The sequence below is a fragment of the Miniopterus schreibersii genome (assembly GCF_964146895.1).
Source record: "Miniopterus schreibersii genome assembly, chromosome: 14".
Classification (NCBI taxonomy): domain Eukaryota; kingdom Metazoa; phylum Chordata; class Mammalia; order Chiroptera; family Miniopteridae; genus Miniopterus; species Miniopterus schreibersii.
The window spans coordinates 18,069,693-18,093,826 of NC_138114.1; the positions used below are offsets into that span (position 1 = coordinate 18,069,693).

Below are 24,134 nucleotides of genomic sequence, written 5' to 3' on the forward strand. Positions count from 1 at the left end.
AGGTGCACTCAAGCTTCAGGCGCCTGTGGTTGAGAAACATCCTGAGCCCACCCTTCCTAAAGAATTTGTAAGCCTTGTAAGGACAATGATTGCTTGCTCACTGTAGCCCTATATAAGCTTGTTGTAAATTTAGATCAGGGTTCGAGTCAGAATTCCACTGCGTTGGATACGACCAAACCCCCGCTAGCTGGAATAAAAGTCCCTTTTGCTGTTACATTATCAGCTCTGGAGTGATTGTCTTTCCGCCGCATAGGGGATCTGATTCTCGGACATAACAGGTGGTGGTGGGGTGGTGGGGTGGGGGTGATGGTGGTGTGGTGGTGTGGTGGTGGGGTAGTGGTGTCGGGGTGGGGTGGTGGGGGTGATGGTGGGGGGTGGGTGGGGGTGGAGGTGGGGGAGTGGGTTGGGGGGTGTCATCCCCCTGCTCAGAACCAGAGAGGGTCAGCCCTAGGTAGTAGGTGAGTGGTTGTGTGTAGGTGACCCAGGTCTTTCCTATTCTGGAATAAGATGAGGGTTGAGGGCTGGACAGGGTGAGACCTTTCCCTTCTTCTGCAAGGCCCCTGGCCGATTTTTAGGCGCGTTCTCAAATTCAGGGTTCACTTCTTGTTGCGTTTTCCAGTGGCTGAGGCGCTTCCTAGTCTCCATCTTACTCTTGAATCCCTTTCCTCCACTTCCTCCAAGTCCGAGGACAAGCCATGGTAGGGCCTTGGGAGGGAGCGTATTTGGTAGGAAAAGGCCTGCCTGGGAGCGATGGGGAAGGAAAGTGATTGCGGGCAGGAAATATTAACAGGGCAAACAGGCCCAGAATGAAGCCACACACCGAACCGCCAAACACACGCTGCAAACACCACCTAGGAGGCAGTGTGGGCTGAGCCGTGAGTTTGAATTCTGACTGTGAGAACATCCAAGTCGGTTAACCTTTCTGAGTATGGATTATCATCTGAAAAGTGGCATTAATAATAGAAGATGGCGGCGCATAGGCAAAAATGTGAGGCTTAAAAGATATTAAATACACAATCCCAAACGCTGATTTACTCAATTACTTCCTTCGCCGCCGCCTCTCCCTTCTCTCTTTGCGGATTCTTCCCGCCCCGCTCGCGGCCCCTCCCCCCCCGGCCCCTCCCCCCCCCCCGGCCCCGTTCCCTCCGCCCCGCCTTCCCCTCGCGCAGGCGCCCTGTGCGGCGCTGAGTCAGGCTGCGGGGAGAGAGGGGTCAGGCCGGGGCGGAGCTTGCGCCTGCGCCGTAGGCGGCTTCGGGGCAGGGCCGGTTTATATCCGCGGAGGGTCAGCTGACGCTCTGCATTGCAGACTGCGGAGTGAGGAGGCGCCATGTACACGCTCTTCCTTTTAGCCGGCCTCCTGGGTGCGGGTAAGCCCCGGGACCTCCGTCCTGGGGAGGGTGTCCCCAGCAGAACGCGGCCCTCGCGTCCCGGAGCGGGCTGGACCGGGCCTCGCCCCGCCGCTCGCCTTTGGGTTTGTTGAGGGGACCCGCACTGCGCAGGCGTGTGCTCGGCGCCGGTACCTGCAGCGCGGCGGAGGGGCTGCGGGAGTTGCCTGGGAGACAGGCGGCGGAGGGGCCCCCGGGCCGGCCGCGTAGGGCCCGGGGTCCGGGCGAGTGGGCGAGGCGGGCGGCGTCTCCGTCTGGGCTCGAGTTGGTGGCGGGGGGCCGCCCGGGCCTTCCCCGCAGGCTGCCCTTCCAGCCGAGGGGGTGAGCCTGAAGGGTGAGCCCTCCCGCAGCTGTGTGGTGCTCGCGCCGGGCGCACGTGATGGAGGTGGAACGGAGCCCCTTCCAGCTGGACGCACTTGGGGCCTTCGCCTGAGGTGCCCCATATTTTAAGAGTATTGAAGTTGCAGGGAACATAAAAGTACAGTACACCATTTTGTGTTGATGTTTATCTTTACACGCTCTCTCTCACACACACACACACACACACACAAATATATATATATTTACTCTTGGTCCTGTGTCTGGAAGATGATGCGGGCTTTTTGTGATCCGGGTGATTTTGCAATGGAGCCCTCATTTCACCTGCTTTAAAAATGTCTCTGCACAGCCACTGGTCGGTTTGCGCAGTGGCCTACATTTGGGGGGAAATATAAGTATGTGCGAAGCAGTTGTGCGCAGGCGTATTCTTACACCTGTTTATTGCCCTGAAATCGTACTTAACTGGTTGTTACAGGCGCTGTGAAGGCAATGAGGGCAACACGTGGGAACCAGCTGGCACGCTCTTCCTGCAATTAGAAGGGGTCCTAGTGCCCTTCCCCCTCCCTCTTGCCTTCAGGTCTTAACCTCTTTTAAATCGTGGTGGTAAAGGGAAGCTGTGAGGTTGAGTGCTTAATCCAGATTCTGTAGTTGGGTAGTGACAGAACCAGGTTTCAGTTTATAAGCTGAAAGTCAAGGAGCCAGATTTTAATTTATATAAAAGTGATTTTAATTTGTAAACAGGTTTGGGTACTTTCAGATAATAGTCCGCTGAAGGAAATAAACCTGATCTTTAGGGCCAACCTCAGTTTCTTTTTATTAACTATATGTGATTTAGGGTCTAGCCTCCATTCTATCTATCATGTAGCCATCCAGATTTTTAATAAACGGTGACAAAATGCGTGAGAGCTGATGGAAAAAACCAAAGAATTAAGAGGATACTTAGTAAATGAAGTAGGTTTAAGGTGTTTTCCCTCATGTTTTCAGCAACTCTTAAGAATGTGTACTTAACCTTAAACCAAGCTCTTAAACTTGTTTTGCTTGTAGACGATGAAAGGCGATCTACTTATAAAGAAAGATTTTTCATTTTATAGTCAGTCACTGGAGAAAATTTATTTCTTGCTGGGGTTGATACTGCTTATGTCATGGTCCGTGTGATAAACTAGTGCTAGTCTCTAAATTTTCTATACTGATTGAGAACAATTTTTTTTCCAGTATAGAACAATGGCTCGTCGGCGATGAGTCAGTTCTCACAAGATCTTTAAGAGTTCTGAATCACTCAGATCACCCAAAAGGGACTTAACTGATTCTTTGGAAATGTGAAATTCTCCCCTGGTATATCTGGGAAGATGTTCAACCAGAATATTAACTAAGCCAAGAGGCCCGCTTCCCTGAATACTTGGGTAAATGGGAGTGTGTTATAATGGCCTTGCTCTAACCTTGCTGCCACGCCTTTAGGGTTGTGCCAAGGTCGCGCTGCTAACAGTATATGGATGCTGACTTGCCTTGACAGCTCTAGCCCCACTGTGACTTTTTGGAAATGTATTTCCAAAATTTCTAATCCTATTGATACTGTTAATGAAGGTGCATCGTGACTGCAGCCATCATCTGGTCCACGAGAGGTGCTTAGAACTTGCTGTTCCAACATGGCGCTGCTGAATAGTACAATGTCATTTTGAAACTGGAGACGCTTTATGGTTTGTGTTTTAATGATGTCCTCTTGGTAGAGACAACTTGCTTTTGAGTTGTTTCTCTACCCCTCCAGTTGTCCCTTGCCTTTTCCCTACCTGAAAAATAAAGGGAAGTGTTGGTATACTGAGAGAATTAGAGCATCTAATCTCACCCCTTTGTAAGGAATGAAGACACCGAGACCCTTAGAAGTGACTCCCAAATCGTAGGCCATTTATCAGAGAAGTCAGGATGAGAACCCAGGACTCCTGATAGTGCCTGCTCTTTCCATATCCTTCCATTGACACTAGCCTTTTAACTTGTTACAACTTACTGGGTTATAATTTACCCGTAGAAAACAAACATTTTAACTACAACCTGATGAATTACCGCAGGGTGAATATACCTACCATAAGCAGCCCCCAGGGTCAAGGAGCATGAGCAGCATCCAGAATCCTCTATGCCTTTCCATTCACTAGCCTGTTTCACTTGCCCCAAACAACTTTGTGAGCCTTTTGTACCGTAGATATAAAAACTTAACTGCTGTTTTTGAACTTCTTATAAAGGAATCATACAGTAAGGCCATACTGTTGGGTGGTTCCTCGAGTGGAAAAGCCTAGTTCAGTGTTAACGAGGTGATACGTGTAAAGCATGTGGTGTGGTGCCAGGGATGTGGTGCGAGCTCTCTGAAGCCAAGGTGCCCTTTACTGTCACTTGAGTAGTGGCTAACCAGCTGAATGGTGTTTGCCCAACGCAGCAGGGAGGCTCTCTAATAAGGATGCTAGAATGTATTATGAACAAATATATATTCATTCAATAGCTACTGCTGTTTATGATGCAATACATGAATTTATGTTATTGTCTGCTGAATATCGACAGAATTCCATTTCTCACCTGTGAGGAATTTTGGATAAATTCCGTTTATGTATTTTCAATCAGTAATCTGTTTTACTCTGAAAATAATGTAATTTATGAAGGATTTCTTTGTATTAACCAGTCAAGGATTTGGTAAGTGCTTTAGTTACATTTGACAAGTTGTATCCAGTACCTCCTATGAGAATTAAAAGGTATTAGATTGAGTGGTGTGGGTTTTTCTAGATTAGGGGAAGGAGAACTTGAACTTGCTGCTCCATTTTCTTGGTGTTTGACGCTGTGGAATGGCCAGGCTGGGACTTGACATTGGGGAAGAGCAAGGGTGGACAGGGTGTTGGCTGGGGAAACCACCTATTAAAGCCTGGGAAGTTCTTGCCTGGCCGGGCCTGGAGCAGCGGTTGAACATCGACCTAGGATCCAGGAGATCGTGGTTCGAGTCCCGGTCAGGGCACATGCCCAGGGGTGCGGGCTCGATCCCCAGTCAAGAGGCAGCTGATCAGTGATGCCTCTCTCATCATGGATGTTTCTATCTGTCTCCCTTTCCTTTCCTCTCTCCCTCTCTCTCTCTCAAATCAATAAAAACATACTTTAAAAAAAGAAAAGAAAAAAAAAGCATGGGAAGCTCTCAAGGCCAAAACCAGGCCACTAGTGTGCCATGGCTTTTGGAGGCAGTCTTCTACCATGGGCATTCTAGATTACGGGCGCCCAGGCTCTAAGCCTTGATCTCTGGACCCTATGTGGTTCTGCCACCACAAAGGAAGTTCTGTATTTTCTTTAAATCCACAGAAGAGAATGCTAATTACATTGCCTGTTTTTGTGTGTGTGTGTTTTTTTAACCTTTTAAAACAATGATAAATATAGTGGTTAGGGTGAGGAATTTGGTGAAGTACTAAGTGCTTTACTTTTTTTGTTCCATGAAGTTATAGAAAATAATCTGAATTATGCCTTGCATAATGGCCTGTGGCACTGAAAAATAATCTATTCAAATTCCATGTTTCTTGTGGAATTTGTAATTCTTTATGATGGGACTGAGATGATACTGTGGAATAGAAGTTTAACTTTATCACATCGCCGACAGTAGCTGTACACCCTTGGGCAAGTTACTTAAACAGCTTCCCCATCTCCAAAATGGGATTAATAATCATTCCTATCTAATTGGGTTGCAGTGAGGCTTTAATAAATTACTGTATAGCAGGGCTTAGGTAGTGAGTACTGTTAAGGTTTGCTGCTATACCATGAATAAAAACAGTATTGTGTTTGTGAGTGTCCATGCCCTACCAGCACAGTGACCCTTCTCTGCTCTTGATTTTGTATTATCTCCCAGAGTCTTTCATTTCAAAGGATGTTGTAAGTTTAATGAAACAAAATTAAATTGACTTATACATATGTGTGCTGGGCATAATTACCGGGCCAGGAAAACAAACCAGAGTAGGTAGCAGGAGGGAGCTGGGAGTCTGTACTGTAGGCAGCCAAACTCAATTTTTACTAGAGCAGCCCAGCAGATCAGGGCTGGTTCCAGGTAAGCTGAATTCTCAGATTCTAGGCCTCTTGTTACTGTGGTTCCTAGGGTAAGTGTTTAGCCACACCTCTCCCTTTGCCCCACCTCCCTCTATAGATAACCACCTTCCTGGACTTGGTGTTTATCATCCCCCTGCTGTAGGTCTTTATACTTTTATAGATAGAATGTAACTTTAATCAGTGTATGTAGTATTGCTTTGGATATTTAAAACATTTTACAAGTATTGTGTATATTCTTGGTTTAGTATTTTTTTGGCTAGTGAGGTTCATCCACGTTGATAATGTGTAGCTGGTTCATTTTCACTACTGTATAGTATTCCATTTATGTCATTCTTATTCTCTATTCTATTGATACATGTTTGGATTGTTACCATTTGTTTTGTTCTTCTACAAACTGCTTCTATAAATATTCTTGTGCATATGGACAGGCATTTCTTTGGAGGATATACCTAGGTTCAGAATTGCTGAGCTGTGGAGTGTACATATTTCACCTTAACTAGAAATTGCTGAATTACTCTCCAAAATGATTTTGGCAATTTATATTCCCACAGAATATGCATTTTTTACTTGAATCATGAACATTTGATGTCAAACTTAAAATTTTTCCAACTTGGTAAGAGTAAAATGCTGAAGTGGTTTTCACTTGCATTTCTGCTTTTATTTATACTGAGAGTTCATTTCATGCTAATCCAGATAGATCATATTATTACCTTTTTTAAAAGAACTTCAAATCTTGGAATAATTTTAGATTTACAGAAAAGGTACAGATAATACAGTGAGTTCCTATATACCCTTCGCCCAGCTTCCCCTAGAGTTCACGTCTTATATAACCACTGTACATTTGTCAGAAGAAATTAGCATCACACCATTACTGTTAACTGGACAGCAAGCTTTACTTGGAGATTACCAATTTTCCCACTAATTTCATATTTCTGCTCCAGGATCCAATCCAGATTACCACATGTCATATCTTAATCTCCTCCTCCCTCCAGCTGTTTAAAACAGCTGCAGAGTAGTTGATTGTGTGGATGTGTCAGTTTAGCCAGTCCTGTTGATGGACACCTGTGTTTCAGAAAAAATGAGCTGAATTCTAACGACACTTCTAAATTTTAAAATTGAGTTCGGGCCATGTTTGGATAGATACTGCTTTTGAAAAGAAATAATTTGTATTGTAAGCGGAAACTTCACAAATAAGATTGGAGGAGATACAATAGAAAGTTCTTTTGGCCAGTCTTAGTGATATCACTTATTATAGTAAAAAAAAAAAAAAAAATAGCAGCTGTGATGGCACTCTGTTCTGTGTAGGGTCACGTAGCTTCCTGTCTTACTAGTTAAAAACTTCACAGAGTTTGCCCAGCAAGGTCACACGACATCTGGCCCATGGCTGCCTTTCAGAGCTCTTCTCCCTTTCCTCCCACCAGGTCAGGGCTGCTGTCCAGGCCCCTGGCACCTTATTGTTGCTCAGAACCTTTGCATTTCGTGTTCTGCCTGTCTGAGGTATCCCATGTAGTTTACTCCCTCCATTCAGGTCTGTGCTCAGATGTTGCCTTATCAGAATTGCCCCCTGCTCTGTCTGCAGTGGCCCTTAGTCTTGGCTCTCCCCTGGCTTTGCTTCATTTTTCTTCATAGCACTCGCCACTACCTGACATTATGTGGTGTATTTATTGCTGTCTTGATCCCTTGCTGTATCTGCAGCATGAACAGCAGTGCTTGGCACAGTAGGAGCTCAGCATTGCTGAACAGTGGTGTGAGGTATAGCCAAGTACATGTCTACTCAGGAAGTGCTGGTAGGTTGGTGTGCACAACACTCAAATGTTAATAGTGCCGAGGTTTTATTTCGATTAAGTAAAGCATTTTCTTTTATTTACCGACATGAATTTTAAGAAATTGTGTTTAGGAGTTGACAAATCAAAGGTGACTTTGGGCTCAAGGGAAGCTTTGATCTTTATAATAGTTGGTGTCCAGGTTAGAGGGACCCCCCCAGAACGGTGGGAGGATTTTAGTGGGTGGTAGGGACACGGGTATAACATGACTTAGACAGATACCCCTGGTGGCTTTGATTTGAGATAAATCTGAAAGGGGAACCAGCTATAAATTGAGGAAGCTATTTCCCCTCCCTTTTGTTCCAGAAGTTGGTTTGTAAATGTTTAACTCAGTGGTTCTCACATGTTTCATTCTCGGGATCCCTATATACTTACAAGTTATTGAGGGACTCCAAAGAGCTTTTGTTGTGTGGGCTACATCCATCGATATTTACCATCTTATGAATTAAGCTGACAGAATTTTATAAAATCCTGTAGAAATAATGGTGAACCCATTACATTTAACATAATTTTTATGAAAAATAACTTTTTCCCTAAAACACAAACATTTAGAGAGAAGACTGGCTTGTTTTACATTTTTGCAATCTTGTTAACACCTGGCTAGGTTCTCAGCTGCTTCTGTATCAGTCTGTCAGGAAAAACCCTACTGCACGTTCATGAGTAAATGAGTGAAAAAGAACTGACTTCTTGGTGGTATTATGAGGATTTGTGACCTCATGGACCCTCGAAAGGATCCCTGGGACCCTCAGGGTTCTCTGCACCACACTTAGAACCACTGATGTAGCTGATTTGTGGGCGCTACAGGCATCATAATGCCTAACACTGAGAGTTACTGTGTACCCAGCACTGTTCTAAGTGCTTTTTGCTTAACATTGATTTAATCCTCACAATAGCCCTCTTGAGGTACGAGCAACTGCACCAGAACCTGGAGGCATTCTAATTTATGCTGTGTCTGAATTTTCGATTTTGGCATTTCATATGAAGGCAGTACTATTAAATATTAACTAAAACAAGTCAAAAGTGATGTGTATAGTATCTGAAACTTTAATTAATAAACAGTCATGTGGGACATGTCCAGAACACTGAATTTCTTGAGTGGGATTTGCATGAAATCTTTTTTTAGCATGTTATATTCTTCTACAAGTGTTTAGAGACCACCCAGCCATTTAGTAGGGGTGGGGTAGGGCCTGTGCCAGTTTCTGGCTCACTGCATTGACTCCTGAGCAGCACCCTGGGCTGGGTCTAGAACCATGTAGATGTATCTTTGACTCCTGACTGTACCTCTTCACCTGACTTGACCCTGGTCAGTACTGCCAGGGGCTCACTTCTTTGTAGTTTACTTGTGGCATCATCTTATCTAAAGTGATTTAAGTTCACCCCTGATCATTACCTGATAGGTTGCCACTTTGAAAGAAGAGCTTTGCTAGCAGGAGTTTATATTGGACTGAAGTACTCTTGAATGAGCTAGATAGGAATTTCTCTTCCCCAAATTAATTATGCCACATGATACCACTCTTGTACAATCTAAGAGGATTGCATTCTGTCCCTCAGTGTCTCAATTATTGCACAAGGTAATTTTTCTGAGGACTCTTGCCTTCACCACGTAGATAGACTTTTTGTCTTAAAATGATCTGGCTTGTGCGGAAAATTAAAAAGCAAGGCGATAGTAGGAAAGGAGAAGCAGGGAAGAAAGAACCTTTGTCTTAAATAATAGAAATAATAGCTTATCTGAGCCAGAGGTGATGGAATGTCAACCTAGTGAGCTTTATTGCCATGACTTCTTTTGTGATAAGAGGAATATTTGGAACTTTTCTCCAGTTCAAGGCGGGTTGCCTCTTAGGGTATGCTGTTCTGAATGATTAAATGGGCAGTGTTTCTATTCTCCTCTGCAGAATGTTTTCCAAAAGCAGGAGGCTGTAAAGAAGAGACCAGTATCTTTGCTGTAGAAGGTACTTGTGACACCAGCTCTGATCAGGGAGCCAGTGTTGCGTTATCTTCTGCTCTTAGGAGATCTGAAATGTCGGAGGACTGCAGGCGATCTGAGGTAGCTGCTGCCCCTCCTGGGGTTAGCCTCTTGGTTTCCTAGCAACCTGCCTGTTGCCATGGTGATACATTATCCAGAGGGCAGATCCAGTGCCTTTGGAATGCTCTCTGCTCCTTCCTGGGTGCTGGGAGGCTGCTTGCATTTTCTGTTATCCTTTCATTGGCAGCTAGACTTGGACAGTATTTAGTATATGTTACCTAAAATATTTAAAAGGAAATATGTTGTATGACTAAAATAAGACTGATTGCTTCTAAGAAATAGAGCATAAGATGTACCTTGTAAGAAAGGTCCCCTTGAGGTTGCTTTTCAAAATCTTTGGTAATTACATCGTATACATGGGCTTTTAAATATCCTCAATGGAGGCAAGCCTTAGTAAAGACTTGTCATTTGGGGACTCTTCTGGTGAATGAGGTAGGTGATCATGCTGTTATTTAGTTAGGCTTAGGTTTGCCTGAAGACCACAGATACCTAGAATAGTAGTGACTTAAATAGGATAGGACTGCTCCTATCTGTTAGGAGTGGTTAGGAGCCAGGCAGTCCAGGGCTGGTCTGGTGGTTCTGCTCCCAGAAGAACTTGGAGCCTCTTCTAGCTCGATGCTCTGCATCCTTGAGGTCTCGCCCCTTTCTTCGTGGTCCATCAGGGTTGCTCAAGGTCCCATCACACTTGTCTTTAAAGGTGTGGTAACCTCCACTAACATCCCATCAGTCAGCATGTGGTTTCATGGCCAGAGCATGCTGTGAAAGAGACTGGCAAATGTAGTTTTTAATCTTGGCAGCCATCTGCATAACTAAGAGTCTATAGTTCCTTTGAAAGGACTGAAGAATAGATATAGGGAGCAACTTGTCGTCTCTGCCACGTCGGGCAATAATTGTTCCCTGACAGATTGCAAAGTTTAACTATTTTTTTCTGATTCTAAAGGTAACAAGGGAAAAATTAAAATATGCCAAAGTATAAAAATGGGAATGTGAATGCCTCTCCTTGGCCATTCTTCCCCTCAAGCCCACCGTTAACAAGTAGGTACAAGTAACTCAGCTTTGTAGGTGCTGGGCAGTCGCAGTGCTTTCTCTACTTTCTCAGTCTTCACAGAACTCCTGAGAGAGGGCACTCTTAGTTTCCATATTTTGCAGGTAATTGTGGTGTGAATAAGTTGCCCGGGTCTTGGCTTTAACAGACAGCAGAGTAGGGGTTTCAGGCAGGTTGTCTACCCCCAACACTCAGGGCAGCAGTCTCGTTGCCTCCTCACCTTTCCATTTAATTCCAGTAAAGGAGGGGTTTTGAGGGGGCTGTTGTAAAAGGTGGGTTCCAAAACTAATGTGAATTACGACAGCTTTATTGGGATTGGAGGAAAATCAGCCTGTACCTCCAGTTTCATGAACTACTGAAAGCATTCACCTGTGGAACTGTGGGTGCCTCGCTGGGCACCTCTCATTCTTGCTCACACAGTACTTCCTGTTAAGCACCTAGGTGCACAGTACCCACTCCTGGGCTCATTACAGTGTGGCCTGTGACTCCTGGGTCTTGAATTTAGTAACCAGCAACTTCTGAGGTGGTTGGGACACAGTGCAGTGCTCTAGGTCTTTGAGCTGCCAGTTAATTACTTGATTAAATGTAAACAAGTAGAAAACCCTGATTCAGCTGTTTGTGGAGCACCTATTGTGGGCAAGATAATGGGTCAGAGAGAGGTCCTCTTGCTACTACAGGTGGAGATATAGAGACAATGATGATGACAATGATAATGGCACTTTAAAATACCAGAGAGATGATGGTAGGGGCATCATGGTGGAGTGATGTAGTATTCTGGCACTTGAAAGTGCCTAATTGGCATCTTGGATCTCACAGTGCACTGTCATCAGGGGCTTTATCTTCATTTCACAGAAGAAAAGCTCAGCACAGTGAATTGCTTAAGGTTGCTTGGACAGGACTTGGAGCCAGATCACATTTCCTTTTCAGTATACCACGTTTGAGAAGCATTTAATTTAGAAGTCTCACGCTGGACTCAAGGTTTGGTTCCTTTTTCACAAGAAGTCATCATAAGAGCACCTAAAAACACACTCTACTGTAATGAACTCTCCCTCCCTCCCAGACTTACTGAGGTGTTTGACCGGAGCTGCCATAGAGCCCATGGCTGTATGGCTGGTCCAGGTGTGGCCGCCATTCTCAATACAGGAACATTCCATCATAACGTGTTTTTGATAAGCAACCTACCTGTGGAATGATTTAGAACATGTCTGTTAATTTTTTTTTTAAGGCCTGGAGAGTAAAAACGGGACAGAGCACCCACCCCTTCCCTAGAGAAATACAATTTTTTTTTTTCTTTTAAAAGCCTGTCTTAATAACCTGAAACTTGCCTGAAGGGTTTCAGGGTCTCTGAAATGCCAGGTTCTCTAATTTCGGCCCACCAGAGTTTTGTCATGTGAGGGCTTGAATGACAGGCCCTTCAACTAAGAAGTGTAGTGCTTGGTTCAGTGTTCGTGTCTTAATATGACACATTTAATCAGAAACCTCCAGGGGGTCTGGCAGACATTCTAAGATATTTCTTTGATTTCAGCATATTACCTCAGAGAAGGAAGTTGGTATTTGGGGGCAGAATGTGGGAGGGTGAGAATAGAGGTGAAAGCTTTGGTGGGGCCTTTTTGAGAAATAACTCCTCAGAAAGTGGTTTCGGGTAATTTTTATATATTGGTTATGTATTGATCCTGAAAATGTCCTTTGCCTCACTACTATAAGAATTAAGACTTGTATCACCTAAGAGGTCTTCTGGCCCCGCTTACCACTCAGGATCTCTTTTACACAGAATTTTTCGTAGGTTAGGCATTTTGTTTTGCTTGGTTGCTTCTGCTGTTGGAGAGCTCATCACTTAATGAGAGAAGCCATTCCCTTTTTATATTCCTGAGGATGTTAAATGTATTCCTTACCTTAAGCAGTGGTCTGCTTCCCTTAACCTCTGCTCATTGCTCTGAGGTCTGGGGTCTGAGACCACACAGAACAGATCTGCTCTCATGTGATAAGTAGAAGGTGTCCTTCGCCTCTGAAGACGAGTGTGTATCTCCAAAACATTCTCCCAGCCAGACGCTCCCAGTCTTCTAGGGAACTCCAGAATGGTGTCATGTGCCTTCACCTTCCGGCCTGCTGTACTTGTTGCCGTTTCTCGGGAAGCAGAGTGCACAGGCGCGTTCTGTGCTTCCTGTGGCCTGTGCCCTGCCCTCCCCTCCTGTTGGCTTGGGCAGCTCGGCTTCTGACCACCACCTCCATCCTTGTTTTGTTGGCTCTTGCTGTTTTTGTTTTATCTTCTCTTTTAGCTTTAGATAGTGACTTTCAACCTTTTTCATCTCAGGGCACATAAAATTTTGATTGATTTACAAAAAAAAATAATACCCTTTTTGCTTCACAGTGACTTTTTAAAAGATCAGGAGCTCATACTTGTATATAAGGATTTCTGATACCAAGAATTAACCACTCAGATGCAACCTTATTTATATTTATGGTTCAAGACAGGACACTCACACTGGACGGCTCTTGTGTTGGCTGCTGTCATTTTTTTATTTGACAATCTAAGGGAAAAGAGTTCAGTGCCCCTGACTAGTTAGTCAGGTATTGCATGTTTTAAAAATTCTTGCGACACACTGAAAAATCACTGACCAAAGAGACCTCATATTTCATTTCCATTCAACCCTGTGAGTTTCATTTTGCCAGCTATCCTGTTCTTTTGGAATCTTTCTGTCAGCCTCTGTCAGCCCTTGCTGCCAACCGCTTCTTGCCTGGACATTTTGGAATGCGTTCTCGTTCCAGTTAGGAGTCCTGTCATCTGAATCCTCCCACCTCCTTTTCAGTCTTCTGCCCCATCATGCTCCGGCTTTGAAGACACTTACTTAAGCTATTGCCCAGAGGATGGACTCATGGGGATGAGCATGCCAGATGATGTCTTTCCCGTGTGACTGAGGTCTGTCTTTGTAGTCTGGTCTCTGCCACTTCTGTTTGCCCCACTCCCTGAAAAGACAAAGGAGAATTCTTCCCCTTTGACAAAAGAGAACTGCTATGCCTTGGAGTGCTCAGCAGTTTCCCCTATGCCCTCTCCACTTAGCCAGTCTTTGATTTCGCAGTTCAAATTCATTTTGAAGAAGCCACCTCTAGCTCCCCCTAGGCAGTTAGTCATTTTCTTTGCTGCTCTGTTTATGTGGGCCCCAGCTTTTCTGTTTACTGTAGGGTCTGTCCCTCCCACTGTGGCATCAAAGATCCTGCGTCTGTTCACTTTGGTCTCCTGCCTGAGGGCCTGAGCTTGGCACAGTCAGCGGAAGTTAACAATCCTGCCTTTGTCTTAGTTGTTTCCTCACTTCTGTGGAGAAAACCCATGCTTGCCACCAGAGCTTTCCGTGCACAACTTGGGTCCCTGGACAGGTGGTGTGGTGCCTGAGAGCCCCTGAATTGGTGTGAGGATTTTGTGTATGAATACATTTTCTGAGGACAGGATTCATGTCCCCCCATAGTCTGATCCATTGTTTGCTTCCCTCTCAGGAGATCTGCTCCCAAAACAAGCATCTGAACCTCTCAGCAGGTAGCTCACTGGTGTCACTGAGGCTTGTGTTACAGCCTTGCATTACCAAACCTGAGGACACACACTTATTTCTGTCAGTATACATTGGGTCACCTTAGGAAATCACATCTGCTGTATACCACAGACTGTTTTTTGTAATAATCACCTTTATGAATTTGGCTTCAGGTTGGAGGTAGATGGGGATGTTTTGCTGAAAACTGAATTTACAGGAGCTGGGACTTTAGTTTCATTTCTTAGTGTCCATGAAATCAGTTTTAGGCTTGACTTTGATGACTTCATAGATCAACCAGATTGGCTACCATGCATGCCTTTTATCTCTGGTTCTGACGTGGGGGCTGGGGCTTGCCTTGCTTCATTAACAGACACTGTTGGGACTAGGAAACGACCTTCGGTTTGTTAGCTGTGCCATTCTCAGATAAAAGGGGTTACCCAAAGGAATTTTAGTCCAGAATAGCCTGGCCAAGATAAATAATAAAGTCATTATTGCAAATGATTACTGTTTCAAGTTCCTAGAAGAAATAAGCTACAAAGTGTTTTTGCTGCTTGGGCCTATAGTGGTGCATTTTGTTCCCTGAACCTGATAGATTTTGGTCATTTGTAGCCAGTTCCTGGCTGGGATGGTTGGAGAAAATCCTTGGATCAGAGATCTGCTGGGCTGAGTATTTGTAAGGTTGGATAATGCTAGTCAGGCCTTGTGCAGAGGACTGCTCACTGGCCCTGCTTCTGTCTGTTGATGTCCATCCTCTGCCTGGCTCCCCTCGTATCTTTGTGTGTTCCTTTGCCTAGAGACTCATTTTGTAGCTTCCTGTTCATTATTTGGGCTCCATTATTTGGGCTCGCTCCTTCCTCCTGATTTGGAGGTAGAACCAGGCAGTGTAGCCTAGTAGGTGCTTTTCGGAAGTCCTGGGGCCCAGTGACTCAGAGGAGCATGGCAGGTGCTGGTGGGAGCTGCCAGGTCTGGGGCTGCCATTCATGTTGTGACCAGCACTCCCTAGAGCACTCATTCTTAGGACTGAATTTCTGCTCCCTGTACCTCCCCAGACCTATAGCTGAGGGCCATCCCCAGCCTAGCTTGGCTGTATTACTGGTTAAATTTTCCTGGGCTGGCTGGGGAGCTTAGTACTGTTTGAATTTGGCACGTTTTCCCATGGAAACCAAATTTCACACCAACAGCTTTTAGAATGTGTCTAATTCAGTTGACTTCATGAACCAGTTGTGGTGATTTTAGCTCCCAAGGGGCAGAGAAGGCTGAAACCTGGGCAGCAGATAAAATAATACATTTGCTGGTCTCTGAAAGGGTGCAGATAATCTGGTTTGAGCTCTTTTGGGGACCTGTGACTCAGTCTTTGTGTGGGTAGTTTGTGGAACTGTAGCTTTGGTTGGACAGCTAGTAATAATAGCATTTCATTTCCTTCCCTCCATTGAAAGGAGAGGACCTACTGACCTAACCTATGTTGTATACTGTGCCTGCGTGTGCACATGCGTGTTAAACGTCTGTAAAATTACTGAGCCCTCTCGGCTTACAAGTGGAAGCAACATGCAGCATGATTTCTGAGGTTGTAACTCTTTCTCAGGTGGCTGTGGGGTTTTCTTCTCAGACAATAGGAAACCACCACTGTGCTGTCTGCTGGAGTTTGCCCCCTGCACAGTCCTCAATCTACGTGTAGCTTGATGCTATCTGTTGTTTCCTAGTGAGGGTTTTTCCTTGGGTCAGAGATCTACTGGACTGAGTATTTGTAAAACTGGAGAATGCTGGTCAGGCCTTATGCAGAGAGGACTGCTCACTGGCCCTGCTTCTGTCTGTTGATGTCCATCTTCTTTCTGGTTCCCTTCATATCACTGTCTGCTGGAGTGTACCACCTGCACAGTCATCCATCTACATGTAGCTTGATGTGATCTGTTGTTTCAAATTCAAGGATAACCATAGACCTCTTTTAAGAAACAATAGGAACTCTTAAGGCAGTTTATAAAATATTTTTTAACAATTATACACAATATAATATTAGGGATTAAATAATAATTCAGCTAACCACCCTGCTTTGTTATTCTTTTCTTATTTTTGTATAACTCATATAATGTATTCTTGAATTTTTTCTATTATACATTATATTTAAAAGCTACATAATATTTTAATAACATAGTTTATTTTTTCTATTCAAGTTGCATCTACTTTTTTAGTATTGTGAATTATACTTAATATATTTATGCTTATCATATTTTACCTTTTGAATTGCTCAGTTTCCTTAAAATGTATTTCTAGAAGGGGATTACTTTTTTAAAAATTTATTTTTTATTATTGACAGTATTACAGATGCTCCCCATTTTCCCACCCTTTACCCCCCTCTATCCAGCAGAAATGGATTACTTTTTGAAGAGGGATATTTTTTCATTTCTTGAAATAAATTAGTATATTAAGAAATATCAGGCCCTGTCTGGTTAGCTCAGTTGGTTAGAGTGTTGTCCCAATACATCAAAGTTGTGGATTTGATCCCCGGTCAGGGCACAACCAATGAATACATAAATAAGTGGAGCAACAAATCAATGTTTCTCCCTTCCTCCCTGCTTCCCTCCCTCCCTTCCTTCCCCCTTTTTCTCTCAAATCAATAAAAACTAAAACAAAAAAAAGAAAACCAATCATACTGCTATCAGTATTATAAGAATGCAAAAATATGGCACCTTTTTAATCTGCTTTTCCTTAGTCTCAAGTGATGTTGAACCTTTCTCTTTTTTCCTAATCCCCTTCTATGCATGTGATTTCTGATCTCATTACCACAGTAGGTGAAACACTGTGCACCTGGTTTTGAGTGGACATGTTTGCTTTGTGATATGTGGTCTTGCTATTTTGCTAGTAAACTTGTTTATGTGTAAAAACTCACAAAATTAGGTTTGTAAAGAGTTTTTCTATTAGGACATTAAGACTCATTTTTCTGTGTAATAAGGATATGAATCTTGGTGTTTATCCCTACAGATTAAAAAAACAAACAAAAACTGGCTAATTTCCATTCTACAGAAGTTAAAATCTATATTTAAATGTCAGTCTCTTGTGATTTGTTTCATTACATCGTGTAATGTTTTTTTAAGGTTATAAAGATTCAGAGGTCTGATACTCCCTAATATGGTTTCTAAATAGTTTGAGAGGAAAAAAGTAAACCAGATAAATTAGTCCCTTCCAGCCCTGTAACTTAGATGACAACACAGCTTCTTGTCTGGATGCGGTACCTCTGGTTTGCATTTCATGTAGCCGGGTGAGGGTCCAAGCTAAATGCCAGGGCTGGCCCTTAACCCTGGGTAAACAAGTGCGGTGGCCCTGGGGTGGGAAATGAGCCACCTCCTCATAGTGGTTTCCCTTTCAGCTGTAGCCAGCCCTGTCCTGGGCCTGAAAGAATGCACCAGGGGCTCAGCAGTGTGGTGCCAGAATGTGAAGACAGCCACCGACTGCGGGGCCGTGAAGCACTGCCTGCAGACTGTCTGGAGCAAGCCCACAGTGGTGAGTGCCCGTAGCTCTGTGCTCCATCCCTTCGCGCCATCTCTGAGGACTGCAGTTCACAAAGCACTTTTTCTGGCCTCGTTTTGTTTGCTCCTCTTCGGGACCCTGTGAGGAGGCAGGACCGTTGGTGGGCGCCCCATTTTACCACAGAGGGAACGGAGGCTGGAGAGGTTGAGGTTCCGGCCCCCCATGGTCACCCAGCCTCTTGGTGACAGCAAGAGGCTGAGGTCCTCCCACTCCCTCGCGCTGTGCTCCCTGCTCCTCCAGGCCTCTGTGCAGGTCCCACCTCTACCCCAGATCAGGGACCAGCAGGGTCACAGCTTCCATTCCCAGAACTGGGCACACGGGGATAACTCTCATCCTTGGTCACTCACTCAAAATCTAGATGTTAAGCTTTTCAGATCCTTTCCTCCTTTTTGATGGTTTTTTCTCTGCCTCTCTCAGACAGCTGCCTGTTTGGGTCAATAATTCAGATCCTAGAGCTTTAGTAGATTTCTTTCCAGTTATAATCAAACTGGAAAAGATGCTACTAATTTTTTTTCCATCCAAACAGTGTTAAATATAGCATATTCATGTGGTGCACTTAGCACTTGCAGGGAAATACTGCAAGATCACAAACCTCAAGTGTGTTCTGCCCGTGACCCAAGCCCTCTCAGGAGACGCCGGGCTTTGCTTGGCTCACTCTCTGCTCACTCTGGGATGCATACTTCCTGTGGTGCAGACTGGGTTTGACTGAGTGGAGTTCAAGTTCTTAAACAACTCGATGGGCCCTGGCTGGTTTGGCTCAGCAGTTAGAGTGTCGGCCCGCGGATTGAAGGGTCCCGGGTTCGAGTCCGAACAAGGGCACGCACCTTGGTTGCAGGCTCTGTCCCTGTCAGGACACGTATGGGAAGCAACCAGTTGATGTGTCTGTAACATTGATGTTTCTCTCCCCCGCCCCTTCCATTCTCTCTTTGAAACAGCAATGGAAAAAATATCCTTGGGCGAGGATTAAAAATAAATAAAACTTAGTGGCTCAGTAAGAGAATAATAATTAAATAACATTGCTCTTTAAGAAATATTTTCTGAATTCACTGGACTGTGGTCACAGTGACTTTCAGATTTGGTCTCTGATTTACTGCTGATCCTATCTTTAATACTGCTTCCTCTTTTCAGGGTTAATGTGTGTCAAGCTTGGGTATTAAATCTTTCTCTTTTGATAGGACAGCGTCATGAATGATGCTGGACTCTCTCTTGGTTGGCTCCATGCACATTATTAGCCTGACTAGGTCCAAAGGTTCAAGTAGGTTTCTCTGAATGCAGCCAAGTTCACAGGTGTCCCTTAATCTTACCCAGACACCTTAGTTCCTTCTTCATGGTTCGAAATCAGTTGATATCAAGAACGGAGCTCCCCAAGAGCTATGAGAACCAACCAGATTTCCCATGGTCCTAGGCCATGTGGGGTCCTGGATGTGTAGGCTTGTCAAAGACTGGTCATGTCCCTAAGACAAGGAGTGGCGACCACCTCCACCTGAGCACAGCGCTGACCCGAAATGGAAGGTAGATGGAGTGCAGATAGCAGTGCCCTGTGAGTGTGCAGAAGCACCAGTATTGAGCTGGGGCTTGTTTCCCTGCCTGCCCCTGTAGCTCTGTGGTGGTGACGTTGGTCCTGGTGATATTGCATTGCCTTACCGATTTTCTCTGGTTTCCACTGCTCTGATTCTCACTTTCCTGAGCCTGTTTCCTTGCAGGGTTGTTGTGAGCATTAATAGGAAGTTCGGCGTATACTCTGTGCACTGAGTAAGGTGCTGAGGGGTAGCACGTGCAGGAGTGCTTCCTGTTTAGGTTGGGGAACCAGAATGTGCCTGTGTGTCAGATGTGGCCATGATCATGTCCCTGGGGGTTTCAGCTGTGTGTGGCGAGTTATATCCTGCAAATATAGATCTCTCCCTTGTGTTCTTTCCTTTTAGAAATCTCTCCCCTGCGATGTATGCAAAGATGTCATCATTGCAGCTAACAACATGTTGAAAGACAATGCCACTGAGGTAAGCTGCCACGAGTGTGTGTGACTGAATGGTGGCCTTGTGGCTACATGCATCGGTTGCTTAAAAAGCTGTGACTTGGGGCAGGGGGGAAGTCTAACAAGGAATGGTCTAGGCCCGGGTAGGATATAATTAGGTTATCTGGGCCACATACTGTTTTTGTCATATAGTCCCCTCCTCCTCCCATCTTTTAAAAATGTAAAGACCATTCTTACTCAGAAGCTGTGCAAAAACAGGCTGTGGGCCCTAGTTTGCTCTCTCTGCCCCCAGGTGTTCAATGCCCGAGGTTGATTGTGATTTGTATTGTATGCTGTTAACCTTTGGGTCTGTTTAGCTATCTCTGCTCCCTCAGAATTCCCTGTGCCTGTGAGATCACAGGTTGGAGGATCTGCTTCTTGCCCCATTAGTGTGACAGCCATGGCTACAACCTGCCTTCTCCCAGGTCCTCTGCCTGAGGGTTGCTGTTTTCCAGCCTTCACTTTTCTGGGAGCTGTGGAGGGCCTCCTGCTCTCAGCCCATTTGTAGAGAAGTGCACCCTGACCTGCCCCTTGCCTGTGTCCTCTCTAGCAAGAGATACTCGTGTACTTGGAGAAGACCTGTGATTGGCTTCCTAAGCCGGACATGTCCGCCTCATGCAAGGAGATCGTGGACTCCTACCTCCCAGTCATCCTGGACATGATTAAGGGACAAATGGTACGTGCTGGAGAATAGGTCTTCCTTCAAGGCTCTGCGGTCCAGGGAAGCACCAGACCAGAATAGAGTGGATAAAATGAGAAGTCCGCTCATACATGTGGGTTTTCTCAGTAGCTCTTTACAATACAGTTCAAACATCCAGGATGGCTCTGGCATGGCAGAAACTCTGCCTGTAACTTTCAGGGTTGGGGAGGGTACAAGAAATAGAAACTTACGTGATCACTGAAGGGATATAAGCAGGCATAGCATTTCTAGGTGCTGATTTGATAACTCCTATGGGATCTTTATGTTCGTTTGAGCAAGCAGTTCATTTCATTTCTATGATTTTTATCCTAAGAAGTCAGGGAATGTATTGTGGGTTCAGCTAGAAGGAAACTCACCTTTCATTCAGTAAGTATCTGGTGTGTGTAAACCATATGCCAGAGGTTGAGTTTTTGGCAATGAGCAAGGAGCCAGGTCTGTGAGATTTGGAAAGACCCTAAGAAAGAAGAGGTGCTTAAAAAACTGAGAGGGCCACTGTCCCAAGATGGGACCAAGGTTTTGGTAAGGACTGTGGCCTTACATCATGCAAGGCCTTTTAGGCCATGTTTAAGGATTTCAGGTGCAGCAGGAAGTTCCTGGGTTTCAAGGAGAGGAATGCTGTGATGATAGGTACCTTTTTGAGAGGGTTTGGTCTAGGTCCCACTGATAGGGAGTTGAAAGAGGGGAGGCTGGCCGGACAGTCAGGTGTCAGATGTGCTGGGGGCAGTGGAGATGGACAGATGCATGTTTTTTAGAGGATAAGTGGACTACACTTATTGATGGAGGGGATGTCTTCCAGGTTTCTGGTTTGAACTACAGGGAGATGAGTGCCTAGGCCATAGCTAAAATGGAGATGGAGTTGTAGCAGGCTGGGTAGTTTAGTTTGAGGTATCTGTGAACTGGATGTGCACGTGTGAGTTCAGCCAAGAGAGAAGGAAGCGGACTAATTCCGAGGCACCAGGTGGCCTCTTTCGTTTTCCTCTGGGGAGAGGATTTCCAGCTGGACTTCTTTCCCCATCAGAGCCATCCCGGCGAGGTATGCTCTGCTCTCAATCTCTGCGAGTCTCTTCAGAAGCACCTGGCAGAGCTCAATCACCAGAAACAGCTTGAGTCCAACAAGATCCCAGAACTGGACATGGCTGAGGTGGTGGCTCCCTTCATGGCCAATGTCCCCCTCCTCCTCTACCCTCAGGACGGCCCCCACAGAGAGCCCCAGCCAAAGGTAAGCAGTGGGCCTTGCCCCTGGGCTCCACTTTTGTTTGGATTAGAGATGACACCTGAAAGTGGCAGTGTATGTGTGCTGAACTGGGGACTCACACCAGCCAGCCTTCAAATGGTTGTGCCATGGAGTTGCTGAAGAACCCAGACATTTACGTTAAGTTAAATTCAATTTAAAAACTGGGATTTAAAAAATATGCAAAGATTTCCCCCCCTTCCTATGAAGTTTTACTAAAATCAATGCCCAATTGATTTTAAAACTCAACAATTTTAGAGCCTGTAAAAACACATTGTGAACTGTTCAGGGAGTCACACCCAGTGCTGTGGTTGCGAGCATGTGAGGACTTTTCCCTAGGAATTTGAATCCTCTTGGTTACTGTAGGAGTGTGCCATGTTGACAGCCTAACCACCTCTGTCTCTGTAGGCTGGTGGGGATGTTTGCCAGGACTGCATCCAGCTGGTGACTGACGTCCAGAATGCCATAAGGACCAACTCCACCTTTGTCCAGGCTTTGGTGGAACATGCCAGGGAGGAGTGTGACCGCTTGGGGCCTGGCATGGCTAGCATGGTGAGCCTTACCTCTTCATGGGCTCCAGAGACAGGAGTGGGGGAACCAAGAACACTCCACTTCCTGGGCTACCATTTAAAGTTCCATCTTAGGGGCTTTGAGGAAGAAATTGTTCAGCTCCCAATTCCTCTTCCAGAAAGCAGCAGGAATAGGTGGTGGATACTAACATACTTTGTTGGTTAATTGCATTTGTACGTGTAACAAAACTCTTGGGACAAAATAGTGGAGGATGACCACTTTGGTGAAGATTTTTTTCTCCCTGTAACCATATATATAAGAAACAATACTAGAACCACTTATAACCCTGTTTTTTTTGTTTGTTTTTTAAAGTATATTTTTACTGATTTCATAGAGAGGAAGGGAGAGGGAGGGGGAGAGAGAGAGAAACATCAATGATAAGAGAGTCATTGATCAACTGCCTCCTGTACCCCCCTGCTGGGGATCGAGCCTGCAACACGGGCTTGTGCCCTGACCAGGAATCCAACTGGGTTCTCCTGGATCATGGGTTTATGCTCAACCACTGAGCCATGCTGGCTGGGCATAACCCTGTTTTTAAAAGCCTGGCTGTTCTATGTTCATGATTCTAAGTGTGCTCTCCCCACAGCCAGCAGGGTTGCTGTCTGTGGTAAGCTGCCAACTGGCTTGCAGGAGGTTCCCCCAGATGTCTTCCTTACCTTGGTGAATGTTAGTCCTGTGGGCTCAGAAACTCCCTTAGGGGACTTTATGTCTTGGACCCTGTTCACATTAACGACGCTCAAGAGGTTGGTGTGTAAAACCAAAATGCCAGTTTAGTTAGTACCTGACAATCAAATAGCCTCTGCTAGACTGGAATTAGGGAAGCTGGTTATAATGACTCCATGGGTCTGGGAGCTAGAGCAGCCTTTCTGGGTGGCAGTGGCTGGCTCTGGGAGGTGAGGGTTCCTTTCTGATGACTTACTCTCTTGAAAGCCTGGGAATCTTTTGGCCTCATTCAAGTATCTTTTCATATGGGCTCCTCCAATATGGAGGGCTGTCATATTACCCTTGGTTTTCTCACTGTGGAGGCTCTCCAGTTAGGGCCTATTCTCTGAGGGTCCATAGGCAATACCTAGGTGTGTATAAAAATTGGCAGGTTGCAAATCATTATAACTTGATTCTACTGGATTTCAACTTAATCATTCTGTCCAAGAATGTGTGAATGGATATAAAAAGTAATCTCTGATTCCCAATAGTATCTCATAGCCACACTCACTGTAAATTGCTACTGAATAGTAACTCTGTCACCTTGGAGCAAGGTTAGAGCAAAGAGGAGATTGGAGAACCTTATCTTTCAGGGCCTTTGGTAAACATTTTCAAAACACCTTTTGCATACGGTTTTCTATAAGGTAGAGAATAACCAAATTGCCATTTTTGTCTTAAAAAAACTTGCCCAGGGCAGACATTTACAAGAATGTACTCTGGTGTTGGAAATGCTTATTTTTTGTGTGTGTTGTAGCAGTTAATTTCACTAACAATTTGTTCCTCTGTCCCCAGTGCAAGAACTACGTCAACCAGTATTCTGACATTGCTGTCCAGTGGATGATGCATATGGTAGGTGGCAGGGGAGGTTCCTTTTTAGCATTTTTCTTTATCTCAAACTCTGTGATTTCCAGGAATTTTGAAAAGTATATGGCTTAGTTTCCCTAATTTACCTTTGAGTACTAAATTAGGCCAAAATGAGCCCTTTTTGACCAGCTGACACTACCTGCAGCTCACTACCTACCGCCCCCTTACCTTTCCTAGCCTCACCCTCACCACTGCCCTGGTGCATTCTGGTGGTTCATTTGCCTGTGCATATGTGAGCTGGCTGTCACCTGGGCCCCATGGGAATAGTCTGCTCTGTAGCTAGGCCAGGCCTGAGAATTACTGTGTTGCACCCCAAATTCCAAGGAGGGGAGAATCTCTCCTCTTAGAGCTGATCCCGTGCTC

The 24,134-nt window shown here is 45.1% G+C and overlaps 1 protein-coding gene across 4 annotated transcripts in view; it reads left to right on the forward strand.

Annotated features, from left to right (window-relative positions):
- Positions 1-1,191: 1,191 nt before the first annotated feature.
- Positions 1,192-24,134, forward strand: part of PSAP (prosaposin) — a 31,839-nt gene continuing 8,896 nt past the window's right edge. For 2 of the 4 annotated variants that reach the window (XM_081158791.1, XM_081158792.1), the window contains exons 1-7: positions 1,192-1,367; positions 17,533-17,666; positions 19,616-19,690; positions 20,255-20,380; positions 21,423-21,623; positions 22,044-22,187; positions 23,700-23,756. In XM_081158791.1, the coding sequence (XP_081014917.1) occupies positions 1,328-1,367; positions 17,533-17,666; positions 19,616-19,690; positions 20,255-20,380; positions 21,423-21,623; positions 22,044-22,187; positions 23,700-23,756 (777 nt within the window). In that variant the 5' untranslated portion in view covers positions 1,192-1,327. The remainder of the gene's footprint in view (positions 1,368-17,532; positions 17,667-19,615; positions 19,691-20,254; positions 20,381-21,422; positions 21,624-22,043; positions 22,188-23,699; positions 23,757-24,134) is intronic. The other 2 variants (XM_081158794.1, XM_081158793.1) reach the window with 2 other exon arrangements.